At 33.8% G+C, this 22,436-nt stretch overlaps 2 protein-coding genes across 2 annotated transcripts; one reads left to right on the top strand and one right to left on the bottom strand.

The window, feature by feature from the left end:
- The first annotated feature begins 864 nt into the window (after window positions 1-864).
- Window positions 865-3,523, top strand: LOC114285323 (profilin-1). Its single transcript, XM_028228374.2, has 4 exons — window positions 865-1,185; window positions 2,244-2,381; window positions 3,060-3,202; window positions 3,284-3,523. The coding sequence occupies exons 1-3, from the start codon at window positions 1,063-1,065 to the stop codon at window positions 3,192-3,194; spliced, it is 396 nt and encodes a 131-aa protein (XP_028084175.2). The 5' UTR covers window positions 865-1,062; the 3' UTR covers window positions 3,195-3,202; window positions 3,284-3,523.
- Window positions 3,524-13,167: 9,644 nt separating this feature from the next.
- Window positions 13,168-17,511, bottom strand: LOC114286828 (O-Glycosyl hydrolases family 17 protein). Its single transcript, XM_082902910.1, has 4 exons — window positions 17,082-17,511; window positions 14,080-15,351; window positions 13,770-13,800; window positions 13,168-13,662 (listed from the first exon to the last, which is right to left on the bottom strand). Exons 1-4 carry the CDS (start codon window positions 17,134-17,136, stop codon window positions 13,539-13,541), a joined length of 1,482 nt encoding a protein of 493 aa, XP_082759036.1. The 5' UTR covers window positions 17,137-17,511; the 3' UTR covers window positions 13,168-13,538.
- Between the last annotated feature and the right edge of the window lie 4,925 nt (window positions 17,512-22,436).

Here is a 22,436-nt window from a genome sequence, read left to right on the forward strand (position 1 = left end):
AATCTCCGGGGACAATTTGTTATGAAAATATAAACCTCATGAGGTATTTGTAATTTCCAAAACCTCATGAGGTATCTGTAATTTAGCCAAATCTCGAGGGAGATACATGTAATTTGCCCTAATAATTATATATTTGGATTAACATTATATTACAAAAAAATGATGATTCGTCTTGAAATTATATTTGTCGTTTATTTTTTAAAAACAAATATGATTCAAACATATAACTATCGATATCTAATCATTTGATTTGTTTTGGCATAAATATTCTACTGAATGAGTGTCACTTTGGAAATATAGTAAAAAGTCACGTTTTTTGACAAAATGTCCAAAAACGCAAGTGCCAAAAACGCTGGAAAATTGGCAAGTGTTAAAAACGCAAGTGTAAAATTACAAATTAGGGCCTATGAAAAAATAAATAAATAAAGAAATTTCTTATGTTGGGTAAGGGTATTTTGATCATTTTAATTTGATTTGACACCATAAATAAATATTAAACTAAAAAGTAAAAAGCCAGCTTTTTACCAATTTTCCAAATCACTTTCCAAAAAGTTAAAAAACTTGATAAAAAGCCAAAATTTAATTTTTTACCAACTTTCCAAAACAGCCAGAGTTCAAAAAAGTGAATGGTTCGGATTACCAAAGCCGATTTCAAAATGGACTTAACTAAACCCAAACACTTTCTCAAATGACAACTTGAGAAAAATCAAACATTAAAATTAATAGAACATTGCTATTCAAATCAAAGAAAATTAGATCCACTTTTTAAGAGTAATGATGTGATAATCAATTAAAATAGTAAAAGTAACACTCGTTCTCGTATATTTTCTAATTATCAACCAATCATTATAGGTGATTTTTTAGAATAATATACTGTAAATAAAATTTTGTTGGGAAAAAAATAAAAAATAAAATAGAAGCTACGAGACACCGCTATATATTAATGTTAATGTGATGAGCAATTCAGAAATTGTGGCTTGGAGGCTATTAACACAACTCAACACAAGAAGTCCATAGACAAAGAAGCTGAAAGATCAGTGAAGTTAAGCTCAGCCAAGGAAGATGTCATGGCAGGCGTACGTGGACGAGCACCTGATGTGCGAAATGGAGGGAAACTTCCTCAACTCCTCCGCCATCATTGGCCACGACGCCAGTGTCTGGGCCCAGAGCTCCTCTTTCCCTCAGGTTGTTGCTTTTATCCAATTCATACAAGTCAATTATGTGATGATGGGTTTGATGCTGAAATACGGATCTGATTGGGTTTAATATGCTTTGTGTGTGGTTTTCATGTCTGATATCGATCTGATAATACTATACTACAATGCTCTTTGTGGTCTAGTTTTGTTCAGTTTAATTGGGTTTATAAAAGATTGTGGTTTGATTGACTTAATTTACTCTGGAATTGTGTTTCATATTGTTTGCGGGTTTTGATTTTGGATTTTTCTATTGGGTTTGATCAGTGTGTTCTTAATTTGAGGAAATAACTTAGCTTGAGTAGATTTCATTTGCGTAGACTACTTCCAAGTCATGTACACTTGGTAGTATAGTACCTCTTTGTGTTAGTGATATGTATGTTTTCATTGAATATAAAGCCTTTTACATTGTGTTTTGTTGGTTAGAAGATACATATTTGAGATGATATCTGTGGAGTCAATTGGATGATGCTTAAATTGATAATGCTGTTTTATTCAACCTTGAAAGTGTGAAGTTTGGTTGAGAGAGCTTGTGGATATGCAGTTATGGAGTTTTGGACTACCAATTTGTGACATATTCTTAGGTGCATTTTTTTGAAGGGCTGCAGCATTTTTTCTTAAAAAAAAGAGGAGTTACATAGTTTGGAAGGGATCTTAGTTCTTGGAGAGAATAAAAGAAGCGAAGAAAATGCTGAGAATTGAAAAACTGGAATTGCCTTTGTTAATGATAATTTCGCTTTCCTCTTATTCTTTTAGGGAATCAATTAGAACATTGGAGCAATCTTTGTTTTGAGAGAGAGAGAGATTGTCTGGTCTTTCTTCTCATACTTTTAATTGGATCTATATGTGTGAACTATCCCTCTGTAGAATTATTGACAATTAAAATTTGAATCATCCTATCACTTAACCAGCTCAGCAAGTTGGGAGCTTTACAGGTTCAAGCAAGGGCACCCACAACTCTCTTCAAACACTTCTTTAAGATGCTGCTGTTATTGCCTCTTTTTCTGAGAAATTTGTATTCATTTTTCTGTATGTGGATGTTTTGTCTAGTTCAAGCCTGAAGAAATAACTGCCATTATGAATGATTTCGCTGAGCCTGGTTCTCTCGCTCCAACTGGCTTGTACCTCGGTGGAACAAAATACATGGTGATCCAAGGCGAACCAGGAGCTGTCATTCGAGGAAAGAAGGTGATGAATTCACTTATGATCATGGTCTCATACTGATTTAGAACTCATGTATGTACACATGACAGCTGGGAAAGTATGTTTGACGCAGTTATGTGAATGACATAAATTTGTTGTCTACAATCAATCTGTAACCTAGACTATGCTTTCTGTTATGAAAAACTCAACGAGTTCACCATTTTTAGAGATACACCACTTTCTTATGCATTGGTCCCCAATTCATCTGGTCGGTGGCTTCTGCATTTAGCAGAAAGCTTGATTTTGCATACGAACAACTGTTTTGGTGAACGACGTCTCTGACAATTCACTATGTAGTTCTTGATCGTGTGTATCACATGCACAGTCACATGCCTTCTGCCGAGGTTGAGGTTAGAAAACCCATGTCAAATTTATAAGGCTATTTCAAGACGTTTACGGAAGATTAATTTCATAAATTCCAGAGGATTGCATACATTCAATTTGAGTACATGGAAGTTGGAACTACATATGATTTTACATTGCTTATAACTGAAGATTGATCGTGACCACAGACTCATCTTATTATTATTTTCTTGAGAAGATTGAGATGATATTTTTGAAGATTTGTGATCAAATATTTTTTTTTCTTGTAGTTTGATATGTACACATTGTTTCTCCCTAATAGTTGTTTGTTGTTGACCCCTCTTGTTATGCTGATTTCAGGGACCTGGTGGTGTTACCATTAAAAAGACCAACCAGGCATTGATCATCGGTATCTATGATGAGCCCATGACGCCGGGCCAGTGCAACATGATTGTTGAAAGGCTTGGCGATTATCTCATCGACCAGGGTCTTTAATTGCTTTGGTATGTTTTGTTCTGTACTGCAATTTTTATCACCTTCTTTACTGGCATTGCATCTAATCACCTATGTCGGCATGGTTGCAGTGGAATAATGATATATAAGTACTTGAAGTTACGCAAAACTCCTTATGGGAACAAAACTGTTTGGGGCTTGAGAAGTGCTATATATATGATCTTCTCTTGAGTTGAAACTGTCTGTATTCTCTTGATAAAAAGTTTACAATGATTTGTGAGTGAGGCACTTATCTACATTGGAGTGGTTTTCCTTTAATGGATTCTAACTTGATTGGAATCTTTCATAATTATAATTTGTGGTTTGTGTAATCATCTCTTGTGCCAGTTGTACCCTTTTTTTTTCTTTTTTTGTTTTAATCAAATTTGTTGGTTATTTATTTGGGGGTTAGCTGGATTGTTTTTTGGTTTTTTGGTTTTTGGCACAGCAAGCTTTTAGACCATCTCTAACGGTTCATCAAATTTTGCATCAGATTTGAATTTTGGTAAAAAAGTTACTTTTTGGAACTCTAATGGTTTCACCAAATTAGTATCAAAATGTGAATGAAACAAAAAATTTATTCAGATTTCACCATTTCACTGTGCGTTACCGTTGGGATGGGCCAACTGATCAACCATCCGGTTGTCCGGCCGGTTGACCAACCGATCGATCGGTTCCCTTTTAAATAAGTCGGTTCAAACCGGTCAAAAAAGGTTCAAACAAGTAAAAAAAAAAAAAAATTATCCTTACCGATTGACCCTTCCCTTTTAATGCACGGTTGGAATAAGTTATATCAAATTAAGAAAATTAATTTTTTTTATTCAAATTTAGTAAAAAATTTGCCCTTATTACTTAAAACAGCAATGATAGAGGGTCCGAATTTTTCAGGCTCGAATGGCTCAAATTGATCAAAATGACGTCGTTTTAGACACAAAACAACACAAAACGACGTCATTTTGATCAATTCGAGCCATTTAAGCCGCGAATATTGTGGCCACCAAACATTTTTCTACTTAAAAAACCAAGCAATATACAATAAATCGAAGGCACATGTCCCAATACAGGCACGGACATGGCCAAATGACTCGCTACCTCACAAACGAGGCATCTCACAAGTTGAAAAGGCTAGGCCAACTGGAAAACATCTTCTCACAATCCGAGAAAAGCAGGCACAATAAAACAACGAAAAATGCTTGGGAGCACTAATTAGTGCTCCACTAATTAGGTGGCAATGGGTCCCGCCATGAATGATGTGATGTTTTGGTCTTTGAGTTGTATTTTTTTATTTTTTTTTATTTTTTTAATGCATTAGTGCTATTAGTTGTGATGTTTTTAGTGGGATGAATCATTGTTGTAAAACAACATAGAAATTTAAAACTTGATAAAAAGTCAGGTTAACTTTAAAATTATAATTTGAGAGTAGAATTTTATTTTAAATTTATGAGTTTTAAAATTATGATTTAAGTATAAAAAATTTATTTAGTTATGAATTTTAAAAAGTGTTTGAATTGAATGATGTGACATATAATATTGAGAAGTGAGTGTTTTGAGAAATGTTTTGAAAAGTAAGTTTGGAATTAATTTTTTAAAGCCTTAACCAAACAATACATTCAAATTAAGAGGCAGAATTAAATTTTAAAAACTCTATCAATTTTTTGACTTTTTATTAAATTCTTTCAAAAAAGTCACAAAAAATTACCAAAAAAGCTAATTTTTTTGTCAAAAAAGCTAATTTTTCTTGTAAAAAAGTCACTAAAAAATGTTACAAAAGTAAAAAAAAAATAATTTTTTATCAACTATTCAAAATACCTCATAACTAGGAGTATAAAAAATTCGATGGAACTTGACAACTCAAAACTGACCAAAATTTCAGTTTTCAATTTGTTTTTCATAGCGTACAATCTATTTTGATTTTATATTTTTTATATTGATACGAATAGACCTGAACCAATTGAAATATTATTTTTAAATATTTTTATATTGTAATTCATTGAACATTAGAAAATAAGTGGCCATTAATATATTGGGAAAATTATTTATAAGTCCTATTAGGAAGATTTATATTACATATAGTCTTACATGTTTTCATAAGTCCTGTGGGAAGTTTGTTGACACATTTACCCTCAATATTAGTTGTTAATATCATAAATAATAGTAAAACCATATATAGGAAATTGAATGTTACCATAAATCATATCTATATAAACTTAACGTAATGTGACACATACATAAATGTAACGTGACACTTATACGTAACGTGACACCTATATAAACGTAACGTGACACCTATGATCTATGGTAACGTAACGTGACACTTACATAAACGTAACGTGACACCTATATAGGAAATTGAATGTTGTCATAAATCATATCTACATAAACGTAACGTAACGTGACATCTATATAAACGTAACGTGACACGTTATGTTACGTTTATATAGGTGTTTATATAGGTGTCACGTTACATTACGTTTATATAGGTGTCACGTTACGTTACATTTATGTAAGTGTCACGTCACGTTACGTTTATGTGGGATCTTGTGGAATACATTCCTATCTATATAGGACTTGAGACTTTATAAGAAATTACACAGGACTTAACCTACCATAAGTATCTAAATAAAGACTTATAAATAAGTCTCCTTAATATATTTTCTGTAATAAAAATTAGGAAGAAGGCATGATTTATTACAAGTTTTCAAAACAGATAAAACAGTAGTGCAGTCTATTTTTGTTCCGTAATCAACAAAATTGAAAAGTTTGATTTTGTATTGCACTTTCCCTCAATACTAATTGAAACGAAATTATACTCCTAGATACAACCACTGCTCTTTAAATTCTTGTTCTAGCAAGTTTGATGTTATAAGTACTTTTCTTGACCTTCTTTGTGGTTTTCATTTCTTCATGCTTTCTCTATGTTTCAGTGTTATTCATAGCTTCTGGTGGTTGTATTAAGGTTTTTATTTTTTGAACAGATGGTTGTATTAAGGTTGGTACAGCTTTTTTGAAGCTAAAAGTTGATAAAAAAAAAGTAGTTTAAAAAAATTCATTTCTTAATTTCTTAGGATAATCATTTTTTTTTTATAATACTTATTGAACCTAAATCTGCCTTATAAGTTATAAGCAAAAACGTATCAAATTGTCTACGATAAAATTTCAAAATAAAAAATAAATACAAAAATAGAGAGAAAAATAACAATACCAAACATATGCTCTATACCTTTTTGGCAGGACTGGGATTGGCAGTATCACTCCAAACAAAAGAAATTTTCATTGCAAAAAATTGTTGGTCCAAACAAACCCTTTTGTATTTGAGTTCAGACAATATTATACTGGAGGACCAAAATAATAATTCTTCATCCTAGTAAAAAATTGTTGGTTACTGGCAAAAAATAGTTGTAAAAGTCTATTTTCACACTCCATTTTCTTGTAGTACACCTTTTTTCCCCCGGAAATCAATATTCAAAAAAAAACTTATGGCTCGAAAATTAACTTCCGAGTAAAAACTTTACAGTTCAGTTGTACCTTTTGTTTGGAAGTTGATTTTAGATTTATGTAATTTTGTTCATAAATTAATTTTCAAATAAAAAATAATGTATGAACTAAAAGAAAGTAGAATGTAAAAGTAAAAGGGAAATTTATATATACATGCAGTAGCAACTCCAGAAATTTTTTTCAGAGTGTTTACAGTGAATATTTTAGGAATTTTTTTCAAAGTAGACATTCAAAAAAAAAATTTAGACTTTTCAAATCACACAAATAAATAAATAAAATAAAATTCTAATATATTGATATCATTGTTTCAAAAAGTAAAATGTAAATATAAAACTTTACATAAATATATATTATTTTTATTACTAGCATGATAAAATGAGATTTTTTTTCTGGTAGAGTCTGATTTCTCTATAGTTGATTTATAAAATAAGTGTTTAAATGGTTCAAGTGGCACACTAGTTAGGAAAGTTTTTTGCACAAGCTAAAAAACTTCAAAATTTGATGTGTGTTCACTTCAAAAAGCATGACCTCGTTTGAGAATAAGCTAATTTAGTAATTTTTTAGTTATTCGGCTAAAATATGAGCTAAAAAAATTAGTATGTTTGGAATGACTTTTTGACTTTTTACGAAAAGATGTGCAAAAGTAGAGAGAAAATAGAATCTTTTGACTTTTTAATATAAATTATTGATTTTTTAACTTTTTTAGTGACTTTTTGACTAAAAAAATCACCTGCCAAACGAGGCCAAAGGCTATGAGAGTGGGTTAGGTGTTGAAGAAAGTAGGTTGGGTGGGTGTTCAACTACGCAGAGTGCTCAAGAAAGTGAATTAGGATATTCAACATAAAATTTTGAACTGGATTATATATATATATATATATATAGTTCCAAAGTATTCAATTGAACACTTAGACAATCACAAAATAATTATATTATAAATAAAAAAATTTAAATATAATTTTAACACAAAAAGTATTACACCAAGTATGTGAGTAAATTTTCATCATACACAAGAAAGTTACACTATTATAAAAGTATAATTTTTTTTCACTGACACTGAAATGCAATTTTCCCAACATAAAAGGTCCCATTAGGAGGTGCAAAACCTTTTTGTTTTTGTGTTCAAGTGTAGACAAAATTAATCTGAGGGTCAAAATGATAGTTCTGCATACTGGTTAAAATTGTTGGTCCAATCCATCCAGTTTGTGCATTCAATATAAGACAAAATGTAATGAGGGAGAGAGAGATACAGAGAAAGAGAGAAATAATTGCTCAGCTTCTATACCAGCATCCAAAGCTTGCCTCCTCATTTTAGTTGGCATTTTATGACTGCTCATTATGTACTTCTTTCGTTGTAAAATAATAATTACGTTTAAAAATTTTCATTTTTCTAATAATATAATTATTATATTTTAAAATTATTAATTTTTTAAAATTATTCTTTAATAGTATATTTCTAAAAAAAACATTAATTATCATAATTGTATTTTTTATATTATTAATGAATTTAAAAGAACAAAATAATAAATTCATATTATTTTATTCCTTAATTTTTGAAAAAAAAAACTAATATTTTGAGATAATAAAAAATAGAATAAAAGACTAATATTTTGGAACAGAGAGAGTAAAAAATGTTACCTGGTGAAAAATCACATTCAAAAATCAGTTAAAATTTTAAATTTTAATTATAACAATAAAAGGATGAAAGATTAAAATAAAATTCAGTTAAGAAATAGAAAATGAAAAATGTAATTTACTCAAGGAATAAAGAAATTCAGAATGGAAAATCAATAAGTTGGATAACTCACTTTTGTATACTTTCCCTTATTATTAATAAGGAAATTACTCAACAGTATGATAGAAAGGTAAATTACACTTTAACTCAATGTGATTTACCCAAAAAATATAGAGCCCCCTATAATTTTAGTTGTAACACTTAAACCTGTTGAATTTTATACCAAACACTACAAAAAAAAAATGTTTTTCGCGACGGCAAAACGCCGTCGCAAATGGTCCGCGCGCCGTCTCTAATATTTTTTGCGACGGTAATTTGGCTTTTTGCGACGGCAGGTGGGGGTCGCGACAAAGGGAGTTGCAAAAGGGCTTTAGCGACGGTAAGTGCCGTAGCCATTGGTTTTTGCGACGGGAGTCTGCCTTTTTTGCGACGACAATGTTCTGTCGCCAATAATGGAAGAAAATCTGCGTTTTTGCGACGGTACAGTATTTCCGTCGCTAAACAAGGTCTTTTGAGACGGCAAGAATGCCGTCGCTAAAAGTGTCGTAGCTGATACTATTGCCGACGGCAGCCTGAGCCGTCGCTAAAGGTTTTATTTTAAATTACATTGCGTAGCATTTGCGACAGTATGTCTGCCGTCGCAAAAGACTCCTAAAAATTTTTTGCGACGGGATATTAAGCTGTCTCAAAAAAAAAAAAAAAAAAAAAAAAAACCCTGTTTCGAAATTATTAAAAAATCCAAAAATTACATAATAATATAAATACATACATAAACAAAAGTTGACAAATAATGAAAATTCATAATGTTGTTCCACTCATAACAATACAGAAATAAAAATTCATAAAAACAAAAATTATGCCACTACATAATGTCGCATACTACATACATAATGTTATTCACAAATTTAAATAACATAAATCAAAATCAAAACCAAAAGTTTTCGTCTTGATTCTTATATGAATAGTTTTCTTAGCTTAATCTATCAAATTAAGAATCATTTTAGATGTTAAACTTCCACCCATCTTCCCTTTAGAAATATTAAAATGAAATGTGAGCTTGCTTGGAAAATTTTAATTTGGCTAAAGAGTTAATTAAAGTCAACGTATTAGTTTATGTTCTTCATTCACCAGTATTCAAAGATCTTGGACAAATTGTATTAGTTCATCTGATATTAGAGAAAACTTTCTTAGTAATAATAGGCTCACCACATTTTGTATATTTCAGGGAAGGAGCTGGTGATTGCCGTTCAAGTGTAGCTGTTATGTTGGAGCTTGCTCGAGGAATTTCTCAATCGGCTCATGGATTTAAGAATTCCGTCATATTTTATTTAATACTGGTGAAGAAAAAGGCTTAAATGGTGCTCATAGCTTTATAACTCAGGTTTGGGCCATTTCAGGTGCATCTAATTATTCTTAGTTTGATTTGTTTATTAATTTCCTTTTCTATTTTTTATCCTCAATCTTTTAAGCCTTTAAATATTTTTTAATGAGTTTTTAATATTCCTAGATCTCAGCATGTTTAATTATTTAATTATTGAGAATTTTTTTATATTCTTAGTTTTTGCTTCCAAATATTTTGATAGTATCCGTGTAGTATTTATCTACTGTTTGGTTAATAGGTCAATTATTGGCCTTAGAAGCATAGAAATGCAGCAATTTTGAAAAGCTATTGACATGGCAGTGCATGAAAGATAAAGGCAGGAGTGGTAGTCGTTCAATCACTTGGTAGCAAAATTGGTAATTAACATTGATTGAACCTCAACCTGAAAATTGCACCCATATTTATCTGTAGATGGCTCTTATGGAACTATATTTTGTCACTTCAATGCTATAGTTGTCATGTTTACCTATAGTTTTTATCAGTGCACAATTAGTATATTTTCTTGAACTGTTAAATGCAGTTTCACTTATTTGTATAATTTATCCCAGGTGCAAAAACATTAATCAACCTCATAACTTGTACTGTGTTTGGTCTCTCACTCGCTGTATTATCAATAAAAGACCAACAACATTCATCTATATATATATACAGAGAGAATATTTCCTCTCAAATAAGGCAAACTAAGAACATACATTCATCTCTATATATATATATATAGAGAGAATATTTCCTCTCTCTCCAGGTGCAAAAATAAAATAAAATGTGTGCTTTTATTTTTTTATATATATAAAAAAATATATGGTTGCTAGACTTGAGGCAAAATCTAAATGGGAGGCAAAATCTCAGATGAACATACATTCATCTATATATATATATATATATACAGAGAAAGAGAGAGAAAGAGAGAGAGAGAGAGAGAGCATACGAAGTGAAATCCGTTGTCGTCGCCGGACCAACCAGAGCCGTTGTCGTCGCCGCCGCACCGCCGCACCACCGCTACAGAGAGAACGGCACCACCGCTACAGAGAGAACGGCCTTCGTAGCTCGTTTGAGGAATTTGGGGAAAAAAAATGTTTGGAAGATTTAGGGATTTGGCTGAAATCATCGAGCGGCAGGGAAGGGCGGGGGTAATTTTTTTTTTTTTTTGCGACGGTTCGTTTTACACTGTCGCCGATGGTTACTAATTACATCATAAAACGGCGCCGTTTTAATAAGCCCCTTTCTGCGACGGAAGTTGCCGTCGCAAATGTCCATTGTTTGCGACAGCAAACACATGCCGTCTCAAAACTAATATTTTTTGCGACAGTAAAAAAATGCCGTCGCTAATAATTCAGCATTTAATAACTATCCGCTTGGTTTTATTGCCAACGGGACAAACGCCATTGCTAACGCCTTTATTTACGACGGTATAAGTTGTCGTCGCAAAAACCCATTTTTTGCGACGGGAGGCGCGCCGTCGCTATTGCTTCCGTGTTGTTTGACCCCTTTTCTTGTAGTGAAAGTCCAATTTCAGACGAAACCGTTTTTTTCAATAGAGTGTGTTGCACAACCATAAAATCAAAATTTTCTCTCATCAACCATACTGGATAATTCCTTACCTTCTTCTTTTTGAAAACCAGAGACGTTTGTTCTCTCTCTAAAATACTTCCCTCTCTAGCTTATCTCCCTCGTTTCTCCATCTTTCCCTTTTATTTTTGTTTCATTATTTTCTAAAATGTATGTCTATCATTCTCTTAAATAAAGTCAATCTAAAAATTAAAATTAACCTAACCAAGCTCAACCTCTCTCGCTTCTACTTCTCCATCCACCGCCATATGCCTCCTTTCACTATTGCCGTGTTACACGTATTACCACCATCTCCCCTTTATCCTTCTTCATCATTTCCTACAACGACCTAAGACTACCATCACTGAAACCACGGGTTCCCATGGTAGTCTCTCACACTCTCACTACCGTGACAACCACCACCATCCTTCATCTTCTCTTTATTACTATAGACACACATACATTATATACATAGGCATATCCAATTAACTAAGCCAAGACCCAAAATTATAATGGTGACTATCACCATGGGTGCCGTAAGAGGGAAAGGTGGTGGGCATTGGTTGAGTGAAGGATATGGGATGAGCTTGGTATATAAATAGGCATATCCAATTAATTAAGCCAAGACCCAAATTATAGTGGTGGCTGCCACCATGGGTGCCGTGAGAGGAAAAGATGGTGGGTGTTAGCTGAATGAAGGAGATGGGATGAGCTTGGTAAGTGTTTGCAACTATGAACTATTTGTTTGGGTCTAAATTCTAGAGAGAAGAAGATGAGTGTTTGTTTGGATCTAAATTCTAGAGAGAGAGAGAGATGAATCTTTGTTTGGGTCTAAATTCTAAAGAGATATATATATATATATATATATATTGAAAAATGCTATAGGTTTCAAATTTTCTACCAAACAAATGATCAAATGTCTCACATAGGTGTGAGATCCGCAACCCATGTGAAATCCGCAACCCATGTGAGACATTTGGTTATTTGTTTAGTAAAAAATTTAGTATCCCTAACATTACCCATATGTATTTAATGATAGTATGAGAGGTGTGTGGTTTGCCATGAGATGAGAAAAAAATGAGAGAAGAAGAAGAAGAAAAGGAAAAGAATACATAAGAATTAAAGAAAAATGAGAAAATATTATAATTTATAATGGCACTAAGAAGAAAATTAGAGAAAGAAATAACGTAACTTTAGATTTTTACAACTTCTGTTGCGGTTGTCCGAAATTGCCCTTTGATATAAACTTCAAAGAGTTTTGAAGTGCAACAAATGAAATTATAAAGAGACTCCGTAATTTTTTAGGTAAACCAAAAGGGTTAAAGTAAACCAAAAGAGTTAAAGTGTAATTTACCCTAATAGAAATTATGATTATTAGAAGGACTTAATTTTTTTACTAGATAAATTCAATTTTAAATGCTAAATAGGTTATCAATAAGTGAAATCATATTCCTCCACTTTACATTTACACTTCTGAATGAATATTATCCATTCAAGAGCCAAAAATAAAAACATAATTAAACACAATATTTATAATTTTATAATTTTTCATAAAGAATTCCCAACGAAACACAAGGCTTAAAATGCCATTAACATTATAAAAAAATTAAAAAACATAAAAATAAAAAAATAAAAAATAAATTATTAGTAAATGACATTCCTAGTAATAAGATTCTCATTCTGCCTCAAAATTTCTATAATGTGAACATAACCTAAATGCATAATACAACTCTCAACAGCCTCAAAATGAGCTGCGATCAGTTCATAGGGATTCTGTGCACTCCTCTCTATCAATTATCACAGAGAGAACTTAAATACTGGGATTTGATCAAAACTTGGAACAAAAATGTATCTCATAAAACAAAACGTTAGCAACTTGGACCTCAAATATATAGCTTACAAGTACTAGTAGACAACTCACATCTTAAGCTGCCAATCCACAACAGAAGTTTTGTTCTAGCTATCCTATATATGCATACAAGAATCAACAAATTATAGGGCATCTAAAATCCCATTAAGGGACTAGTCTTGCAACCCATCTACCTAATACGCACCTACCAATAGATATCACACAAAACTAGGTACCTCCATTGGCATATGTAACTCTTGCAAAAAATTTCTCGTACGTACCACCTCTTGCTTGCATGAAAACGCTTTAGTCCAAACATCAGCCTTTGTCACGCAATGTTGAGGTTCAGAAAAATGGGAGCAAGGTCAAAAGCAGGAGGCAACTAGAGATCCACAAAGAGAGTACTGTTTGAATGGACGAAGAAGTAGAAGGAACCTCTGTCACGTTACTTGCAGCAGTTTTGTTGCTCCTGTAAAATTTGCACAACAAAGACCAGGATTATGAATACAAAAAGTAGACAAAAGTAGAATCAATACTTCGAATCAAAATGAATGGTATATGAGATGGTAATTATACCCGGCGATCATATACAAGCAGTTGTCATAGCCTGCATGACAAAACACACAGGTTAATGAGAAAACCATTCATTAATATATGTGATTCCATTCATTTTCTAATGCTTGAACGTTAATGCTAAGTGATAGACAGCGTGTTCAATGTCTGAAGTGTAATCCAAGTCTAATTTTCAATCAAAATAGTAGGGCATGTTTTGACATGCGTCTAAAGAATATCGTGTCGTGTCGATGTCAAACACAACATGCCAATTTTAGAAATGTTTGTGTTTCTTAGCTCCCCAAAAATAAAGGTTAACTCTTGGTATACATACTTGGATTCTTATTTGTTTTAACCCCAGCTCCTCCAAAACCGCAAGCAATATCAGTAGCTCCATTTTGCTGGTAATAACTGTTGAATGCATATGATGCATGCGAAACTAGATTATCCGGCTCAAAACAAGGCTGACTAGGCTGAATAGCAGAACAGTCCACATTCCCGGGCCCACAAGCCCAATCCAAAGCACTCTGCAAGTCAACTTCTGAAGCCGTAGACGAAGCAATACACCACGTTCCATTCGAACCTGTGACATTCGCTTGTGTAGTCATATCCACGGCACCTCTTCCGGAGAAATCAAGGCTATAGACACTCGTTTGGTCTGGATAAAACAACCCCCAATTCCTCTCGGATTCCAATCCTGGTTTCCTATTCTCATTGAACAGCGAAAAGATATACACGTCTAGCGCCTCTCCAGGTTTTGCAGGGGTACCTGTGTCGTTGATGACATGTCGAATCAGATTTGTGTTGTAAGTCTGGGCATTATCCGGAGTCGCAGCCGTCTCTTTGGCCGACCCTTTGGAAGGCCATCCCGTCTCAGTAACCATAATCTTGATTGTTCTGAAATTTAGAGCCATGAGAGCGAAATAAAGGGCATCGATCTGTGCATCAAACATGTTGGTGTATAACAAACCGGTATTCGGGTCGATAACCTCCGAGGATGACTCGAATAGAGCGTATTCTAGCGACACATTGTTCGGGGAATCTCTATAAGCATAGTAAGGATATAAGTCAATCATGAACGGTGACTGGTGCTCAGCAAGAAATTCTAACATGGGTTTCAGAAAGAACGCGTGACTGCTGTTAAAAGCCCCGGCAGAAGGCGGGAAGGATCGAGACAAAACTCCAAGAGAATGAGTACTCGAAACTTTAATCTTTCTTTGTAAACCGGCTTTTCTCAAAGCAGTGAAAACATTTTGCATAGCAGGCACTACCATGGCAGAGACATTATTGGGGACTTCTGTAACTTCGGCACCAACAGTTATGTAAGTGATCTTTGTGGCCGGATAGTAGGGAAGGATGTTGTTCTTTAGCCAGGTGTCAGCGTTGGATTGGAACTGGGAGAACGGTAACAAGTCTGAATTTGTAATCCCAACCATGAGCTCAACGCCGGTGTTTGCAAATGCCTTGAGAACTTGGATATTAGAGTCATATATCCTCAAATACTTGACGTTATGAAGTTGAACCAATTGTGCTACTTTATCTGGTGTGGGGAGATCATCGGCATTTCTTCCATAGCAAACTCCAACTTTGCTTCCCTTGCAGATATCTGCATTGTAAAGAAATGTATGCATCAATATATCTATAGAGCATAAAGGAATTTTAATATCATAACGAGAGAGACAGAGAGAGAGATGACAAAAGTGTGGTTTCTATACATGCCCTAAAGCAATGAACTACATCTGCAAATGTAATGATTTCCAAAATTTACCTATTTGACAATGTATTGTCCCCAAAGAATAAAAATAAAAATAAACAAGTGGCAGAGAATGTAATCTATATGCTACCTTCAAGCACTATAAATTTCTCGACATCTAGATATTGTGTTGAAAACTGAAAAGTACATAAAATTGATAACCTCTCCAGGCAACTAGAAATATTGAATTAGATACCTATTGCTATCTGCATAGAGCCCTTGACATAGCGAAATGACGAAAAACGATTCATGTAGTTGCCCACTTGATTAGGACAAAGGTTTAGTTTTGTTTAGTTTAGTTTGTGTTAGATTTATCTATTGCTATTGTTTGTATAATTAAGCTTTGATAACATGCCAACATTTCACCTCCATAAGGTATGTCCCTTGTTTCATCTTCTTCCTCGAATCAATATAAAGAGTCTAACCCTAGCCCTTCCTCCTCCACCCACCACCACACTGCTGATTATTAAGGTTAACAACCCTTTTGAAATTAAATAACCACTGAGAGAAACACCAACAAAACTACACAAAGGAACAAAAATGCCACGAAGAAAAATGTCATGGATGTGTCTTTTTATGCAATCAAGTGAGAAATTGTTGGTTTGTTACATGACAACAGCTAATTTTTTAATTTAAAAAACCAACCTTTGAATATCAATCAAAAGAAAAGTCTAAAAATTAGTATAAGACGAGGCTTTGATGATCAAACACATAAATTGATGGACTGGCACTTAGATGTGCTGCAGCATACACATCATGGACAATTATTAGGGTCTGAAATATGCAACCTCAATTAATGCACTTTGCTGTCCAATATGTCCAGATCCTACGTAATTGAAATATGCAACCTCAATAAATGTGTTCAAACCACGGAAATAGCTTCTCCATACCATATGTGGGTAAGCTTTGTACCAGATTGTGAGAGTCTCGTGCACTGTGCCTGTCTTTTTCAAAGAGTAAAGTAGGGCTATACGTATGGAAAATTATATAGTGCTCCCAACTTGATTTTTACTTCCATTTCCATTGGTTTAAATAAGGGGACCCATGACTTTTTTCCATTATGGTTGATTTTTTAGAGACAACAAGACAAGTGTCACAGCATAAATGGTGTGAAACATTGGTCCAAGACCCCAAAATAACTTCTCTACACATGCATAGATGTATGTACTATCATCACTTCCAACCAACCAAACATTGTATGTATGTATGTATAAGTCCAATGTATGTACAAGTCTAATGTATGTACAGTGAAAGAACCCAGAAAGAAACAATGTAGAAATGAGGAACACAAGTTCCAAAAAAGATGATTTTAGGCACAAAACAGAGCAGAATGAGATTGTGAGCGAGAAAATATTAACATTAGTTCCATACTCTGTTCAACAATGATAAGCTTCAACAAAAAACCCTAAAAATCAGATGCTGATACCAACAAATTAAGATCAAATCAGATGCCCAAAACAATAAAATGCTCCCAAAATCCACACATATACACAAATACAAGCATATATAAATACATATACATGTGTTTATATATATATTGAGAGAGAGAGGGAGAGATGAAGAATGAGGAATGTAGCACAAACCCAGAAGCATTAGGAGAAGAGAAGTCGCAAATATGAGCCTGAACCCTCTCGCCATTGCTGTCCAAAGCCTCTTCGTCTTCTTCTTCTTCTCCTCCTCTGCTCTATCCCTACTTATTTGTTGCTATCTTTACTTTACTCTTTTGCAACGTTCTTTTTTTTCTTCTTTTCTATTACAACGTCTCTCGCTCTCTCTCACTCTACAGTACAAGTACTACACTCTTTCTCTCTCTAAATGGCTCACAGTGAAACCAGTGTCGGATCACAGCTCGACAGAGAGAGTGGCTAGTGGTGTTTTTTTTTGTCTGTGGCAGAGAGAGAGAGAGAGAGAGGGGGTGTGTCAGCTATGTTGGGAGCGGACTTGAAATTGGTTTATGGAAGGGAGTTTAATGGAAAGTGTCTCGATTCCGCAACTTATAAATTTATGTATATCAAAGCATGTCTGTTTGCGCAATATGGTCCTCTTTGGTGCAGCTGTTAAAACAGATTATAAATTATAACTTAATAGATTATAAATTATGACTTTAATTAGAAGTTGTTAATCTATTTGGTGTAACTGTTGGATTATAGATTTAAGTTGTTAAGTAGTGTTTGTTAAATAAGCTATGAAGTACCTTTTTCAATTAACTTTTATTTTTTATTATTCACTATTTGTCTACATTTCTCATAAAAAAATAATAATATTATTATATAGTCCATTTAGGTCTTTTTCTATTTTTAAAAAAATAAAAACTAAAAAAATATAAGTGTATAACCATGAATTAACATGTCCACAGCAGAAGCTGATAATCAGAAGTAAGGGGTGAGCAGTTTCTCAGAATCAGTTTTTTTGACTTAAAATAAGTTGCTAGAATCAGAAGCTGTTTGAAATAAATTTAACTAAACAGTCCAAAATAACTTTTTAAAAGTCAGAAGCCATAAGTTGGCTCAAAAAAGCCCCACCAAACACCCCCTATATCCCCTCCTCGCATATGCCACCACCACCAACTAAACAAAAAAAAAACGCGAGGTTTGTTTGGCAATTTTAGCGAGAAAAATTTGAGAAGTAATATAAAAATTAACTTTTTAAATTACTTAGGTTGCGTTTGGTTGTGTTTTGTAAATGTGATTTGAGAGTATGAGTTGTATTTTGAGTTTGTGTGTTGTAGAATTATGATTTGAGTGTAAAAAATTTGTTTGGTAAAGAGTTTTGAAAATAGTTTTGGAAAAGAGGTTTGATTTGAGTGAGGAATTGTTGATGTGATATTTGATATGTGATACAAAAATTTACAACTCATAACTAAATATGCAACTCAAAATTATTTTAAAGCACATTAAAAATTAAAAAAATTTCAGAATTTTTTTTTCCAATTATATAAATCAATTGCAAAAAAAATAAATAAATAAATAAATAAATAAATCCTGTACAGCAGAGGACATCCGGGTGGATGTCCCCAAGGACGTCCGGGTGGTCTTCCCCTGGCCAAAATTTTCACAAAAAACGCGGCTGTAATACAGAGCTCTCTGCAGAGGTTTGGAAAGTTGATTCCAAACACACAACCAAACATCATACTGAAATACACCTATGAAATTACATTTTGAATTCACAACCAAACATAGCCTTAGTTTTTGTTTGAGATATGGGTTAATATTTTAGTTTTTTTTTTTACTATTTTAGACTAGAGTTAAAAGTCTTATTTGGAATAAATTTTTTGACTTTTTTAACTTTTATGAAAGAAAAAATAAAATGATTAGAGTTTAGATGTAACATTTTGTCTTATTAAGTTAAAAATTTTATTTTATCTTTTTATGACTAAAATAGCCCCAACTCAACCCAACATAAACCTTCATGCCAAACGAACTCTTAGTATTTTTTAAAAATATATATATAAAAAATAGAGAGGTGGTATAATTTTAAAAAAATTATAAAAATTAGAAAGTTAACTTATAAAACCTCAAATGTCAAAATTTCACAAAGTTAATAATATAGGATCTATCTAAAAAGTGTTTGGTTAGGGAGATAATAGAGGGGATTAGTTATTCCTTTTGAGTATGGATGGCTATTTTAATTCGATCTACGGGGCCCATTCATACCAGTCTGAATGGGGTGGATTTTACTTGTCCGACACTTATGTAGGGCGGGGGTAGATTATGTTTTAGTCACCTGCAACAGGGGCAGGGTGGGGACGGGTATTGCTTTCTCCAATCCAAACCCGACTCGATATAATTAATAATATATATATATATATATAAATATAATTTGATATAAGAAAATAATATTAAAAATCTATGATTTTGTTTAAATATAAATAAACAATAATCTTAAAAGTCTCACTGTTTATATGTATGAAAATAAAAAATAAAATAAAAAATTATTTAGTGTGCTAAGAATTTAAATAATTTTTAAATTTTTTCACTATTTGAAATGTGGTCGGATATCTGCAGGTATCGGGTATCCTCAGGTGGGAGTGGAGGTTGAAAAATTCTACCCGTAGCGTGGGTAGGACGGGGGTAGGGTTGAAAAATTCTGCCCGTAGCGGGGACGGGGGCGGCGGTGGAGTTTGTCGATGGAGACAGGGGGCGAAAAATGACATCCACCTCAAACTCGCCTTGTGGCCATTCCTACTTTTGAGCTAGTAATCCCCCTCATTAGTAGGATTACAAATTCCATAGAGAAATTGGGATTAGAAATTGAGTGAAAGAATTAGTAAATTTTTAAATATTTTTTAAGCATAATTTATATTTTTTTGAAACAAATATATATATATATATATATATAATATTAAAAAAATATTAAAAACTTAAAAATATTAATTTTATATATTAATAGTGTTTATAGTATTATTAATTCAGTGGTATACAAACAAACATTTTTTATCTTACATCTCTAACCTAATGCCGTCATACTAATAATATCTTCACTCAATTTCACCATACTCTTAATCTCCTACTGTCACGACCCAAACCCGGCCCTATGGGTTTAGCACCGTAACCGGCCAGTAATCCGGGATTACCGAAGGCCTGCAGAACAGTAATACAGTGAAACAGAGTACAGGGCCTGGCGGAAGCCAATACAGTAAGTAAATAGTGTCCATTGAGCTGTGACAGTCTGTATGCCAAAAAGATTTTTCATGCATTCATACATATACAAACAGTACAGTCTATACAAAATTTACAGTCACACAGTACAGGGACCTAATCCCTTGATAACAGTACAGTTAGTAACTGACAGTCTATACAGTAATCCAAACAGTATGGAGACAGACGGGGGAAACAAACAAAACACCCCAAAGCCATAGCATGGCAACTCGGAACCTCACAGTGAGGCACGAAGGCTGGCTTGACAAAACTGGAGTCTAACCCACGCTCCTAGCTCCGATCTGGTGGCTGAGCACCTACATATATATATAAACAGTGAGCTAAAGCCCAGTGAATAACATAATGCGTAAAGAGGTTTAGAATGAATGTCCTTACGGTAATGAAAACAGTTCAATTCAATCAGTATTTAAGTTGTTCAGTACAATAAACAGTCATATGTGGTACATCCATTAGCATAACAGTAACAGTAGGTCTTAAAAGACCGAACAGTAATGATGGCCATCAGTCAGTAAACAGTAGTGGTTCCACGAGGGAACCGACAGAGATCTCTGTAACATTAACAGTAACAGTAAACAGTAGGTGCTAAGGATGCCACAATACAGTTCAGAATATAGGACATACATTCATTCAGTTAACAGTAATCAGTTCAGAAAACAGTACAGTTCATTTGTTCAGAAGATATTCATTTATGAACATATCTTTACACAATCGTTACTCACAGAGTTCGGGCTACAGTATGCTAGAGCGTGTCTCTCCAGTCGCCAACCCTACACAGTTAACAGATTGAACACACTAAGCTACACAGTTGGGAAATAACATAACTTAATCCCTATTTTGCCTTGGTGTGTTCTACATCGATATCCTCATCAAGATGTCTTAAACTAGGCCTAAGAATGCCTAGGATGGGATGAGGATGTAACAATACACTTAGAAAACATTTCGCAAAGTTTGCTGAAACTAGGAGCCTCGCTCGAGCGGGACTTTCTCCGCTCGAGCGTAAGTCCAAAATCAAAGGCTTCGCTCGAGCGAGGAATCCTTCGCTCGAGCGGTCTGCAAAACAGTAAAAATACTGGATGCTGTGATTTTGCGCGCGATGGTCGCTCGATGGTCGCTCGAGCGGAGCCCTGGACAAAGGTGCTCGCTCGAGCGGGGAATCCTTCGCTAGAGCGAGGAAGCCAAATCTGGAATTTCCAGATCTGCCTCCCAAGCTCAAACCAAGCATTCTACCACTCCAAACTCGACCTCTTGGGCCCAAATTCTGGAAAACATAACTAAATTCAATGTATAACAAGTTTCAAAGCTCAATTTATGAACTCAAGCCCCAAAGGTGAGTCAATTAAAACCATATTCAAACCCATTTTCAAGAATATGAAGAACATGCAAACATGCATGAATTCAAACCAAATTCAACCTTCAAAGCTTGTTCAAAGGAACTCATTTCTTCAAGAACATCATGAATTCATGGAGTATGACCAAAAGATGGACATGCATGTGAGGAAACATGGACTTACAACCTCAAAACTTCAATATATGTACATGCATGCAACATTTAAGCCACAATGCAACATCTAAACCATGTTTGGCTCTACACTCCTTCAATATGACATGAATCATGCAAGAATCAACTCAAAACATGAACAAGAAGACAATGGAGCTACCTTTAGGCCTGTAGTTCAAGAAGGGAGCTCAAATATGCAATCACTTCAACAATTTCTTCAATTACCAAGCAATTTACAAGCAAAATTGAGATGAACTCCACTCCTCTAGCTTTTCTCTCTCTATGGTCGGCAATGAGAGGGGAAATGGCTGAGGAAATGTTGTCTTTAGCTCAAGTATAATGAGCTCAAGGTATAGAGGTAGTGGCCCACTCAAGGGCAAAACGGTAATTAAGTCCAACTCTTTAATCGGCTTATTTTAATCTAATGTAATCATACCTAATCAGTTTTCAAATAATTATACCATAAAATCACATTAATTATGATGATCATTAAACATCAATCGGTTTCTAATTCGGCCGCCGATATGGCCTTCAATTAGCAGTTTAAACATATAAGCATGAACAGATAATCATACAGTCAAACAGGTAGAATGCAATTTAACTAACATATACTCAATCAATTCGGTTTCCAATTTCAGTCAGTCAGTTCAGTACTTTAATCAGTTCAATTATCAGTCATAATCAATTCAGTTTAACGGTAATCGATGGTTATCGGTAATCAATCAGTCATCAGTCGGTAAACAGTATGAGGGTTGTTACAGTCTCCCCTCCTTATAAAGAGT

The sequence above is a fragment of the Camellia sinensis genome, chromosome 13, assembly GCF_055761805.1.
Source record: "Camellia sinensis isolate YWXY chromosome 13, ASM5576180v1, whole genome shotgun sequence".
NCBI lineage: Eukaryota > Viridiplantae > Streptophyta > Magnoliopsida > Ericales > Theaceae > Camellia > Camellia sinensis.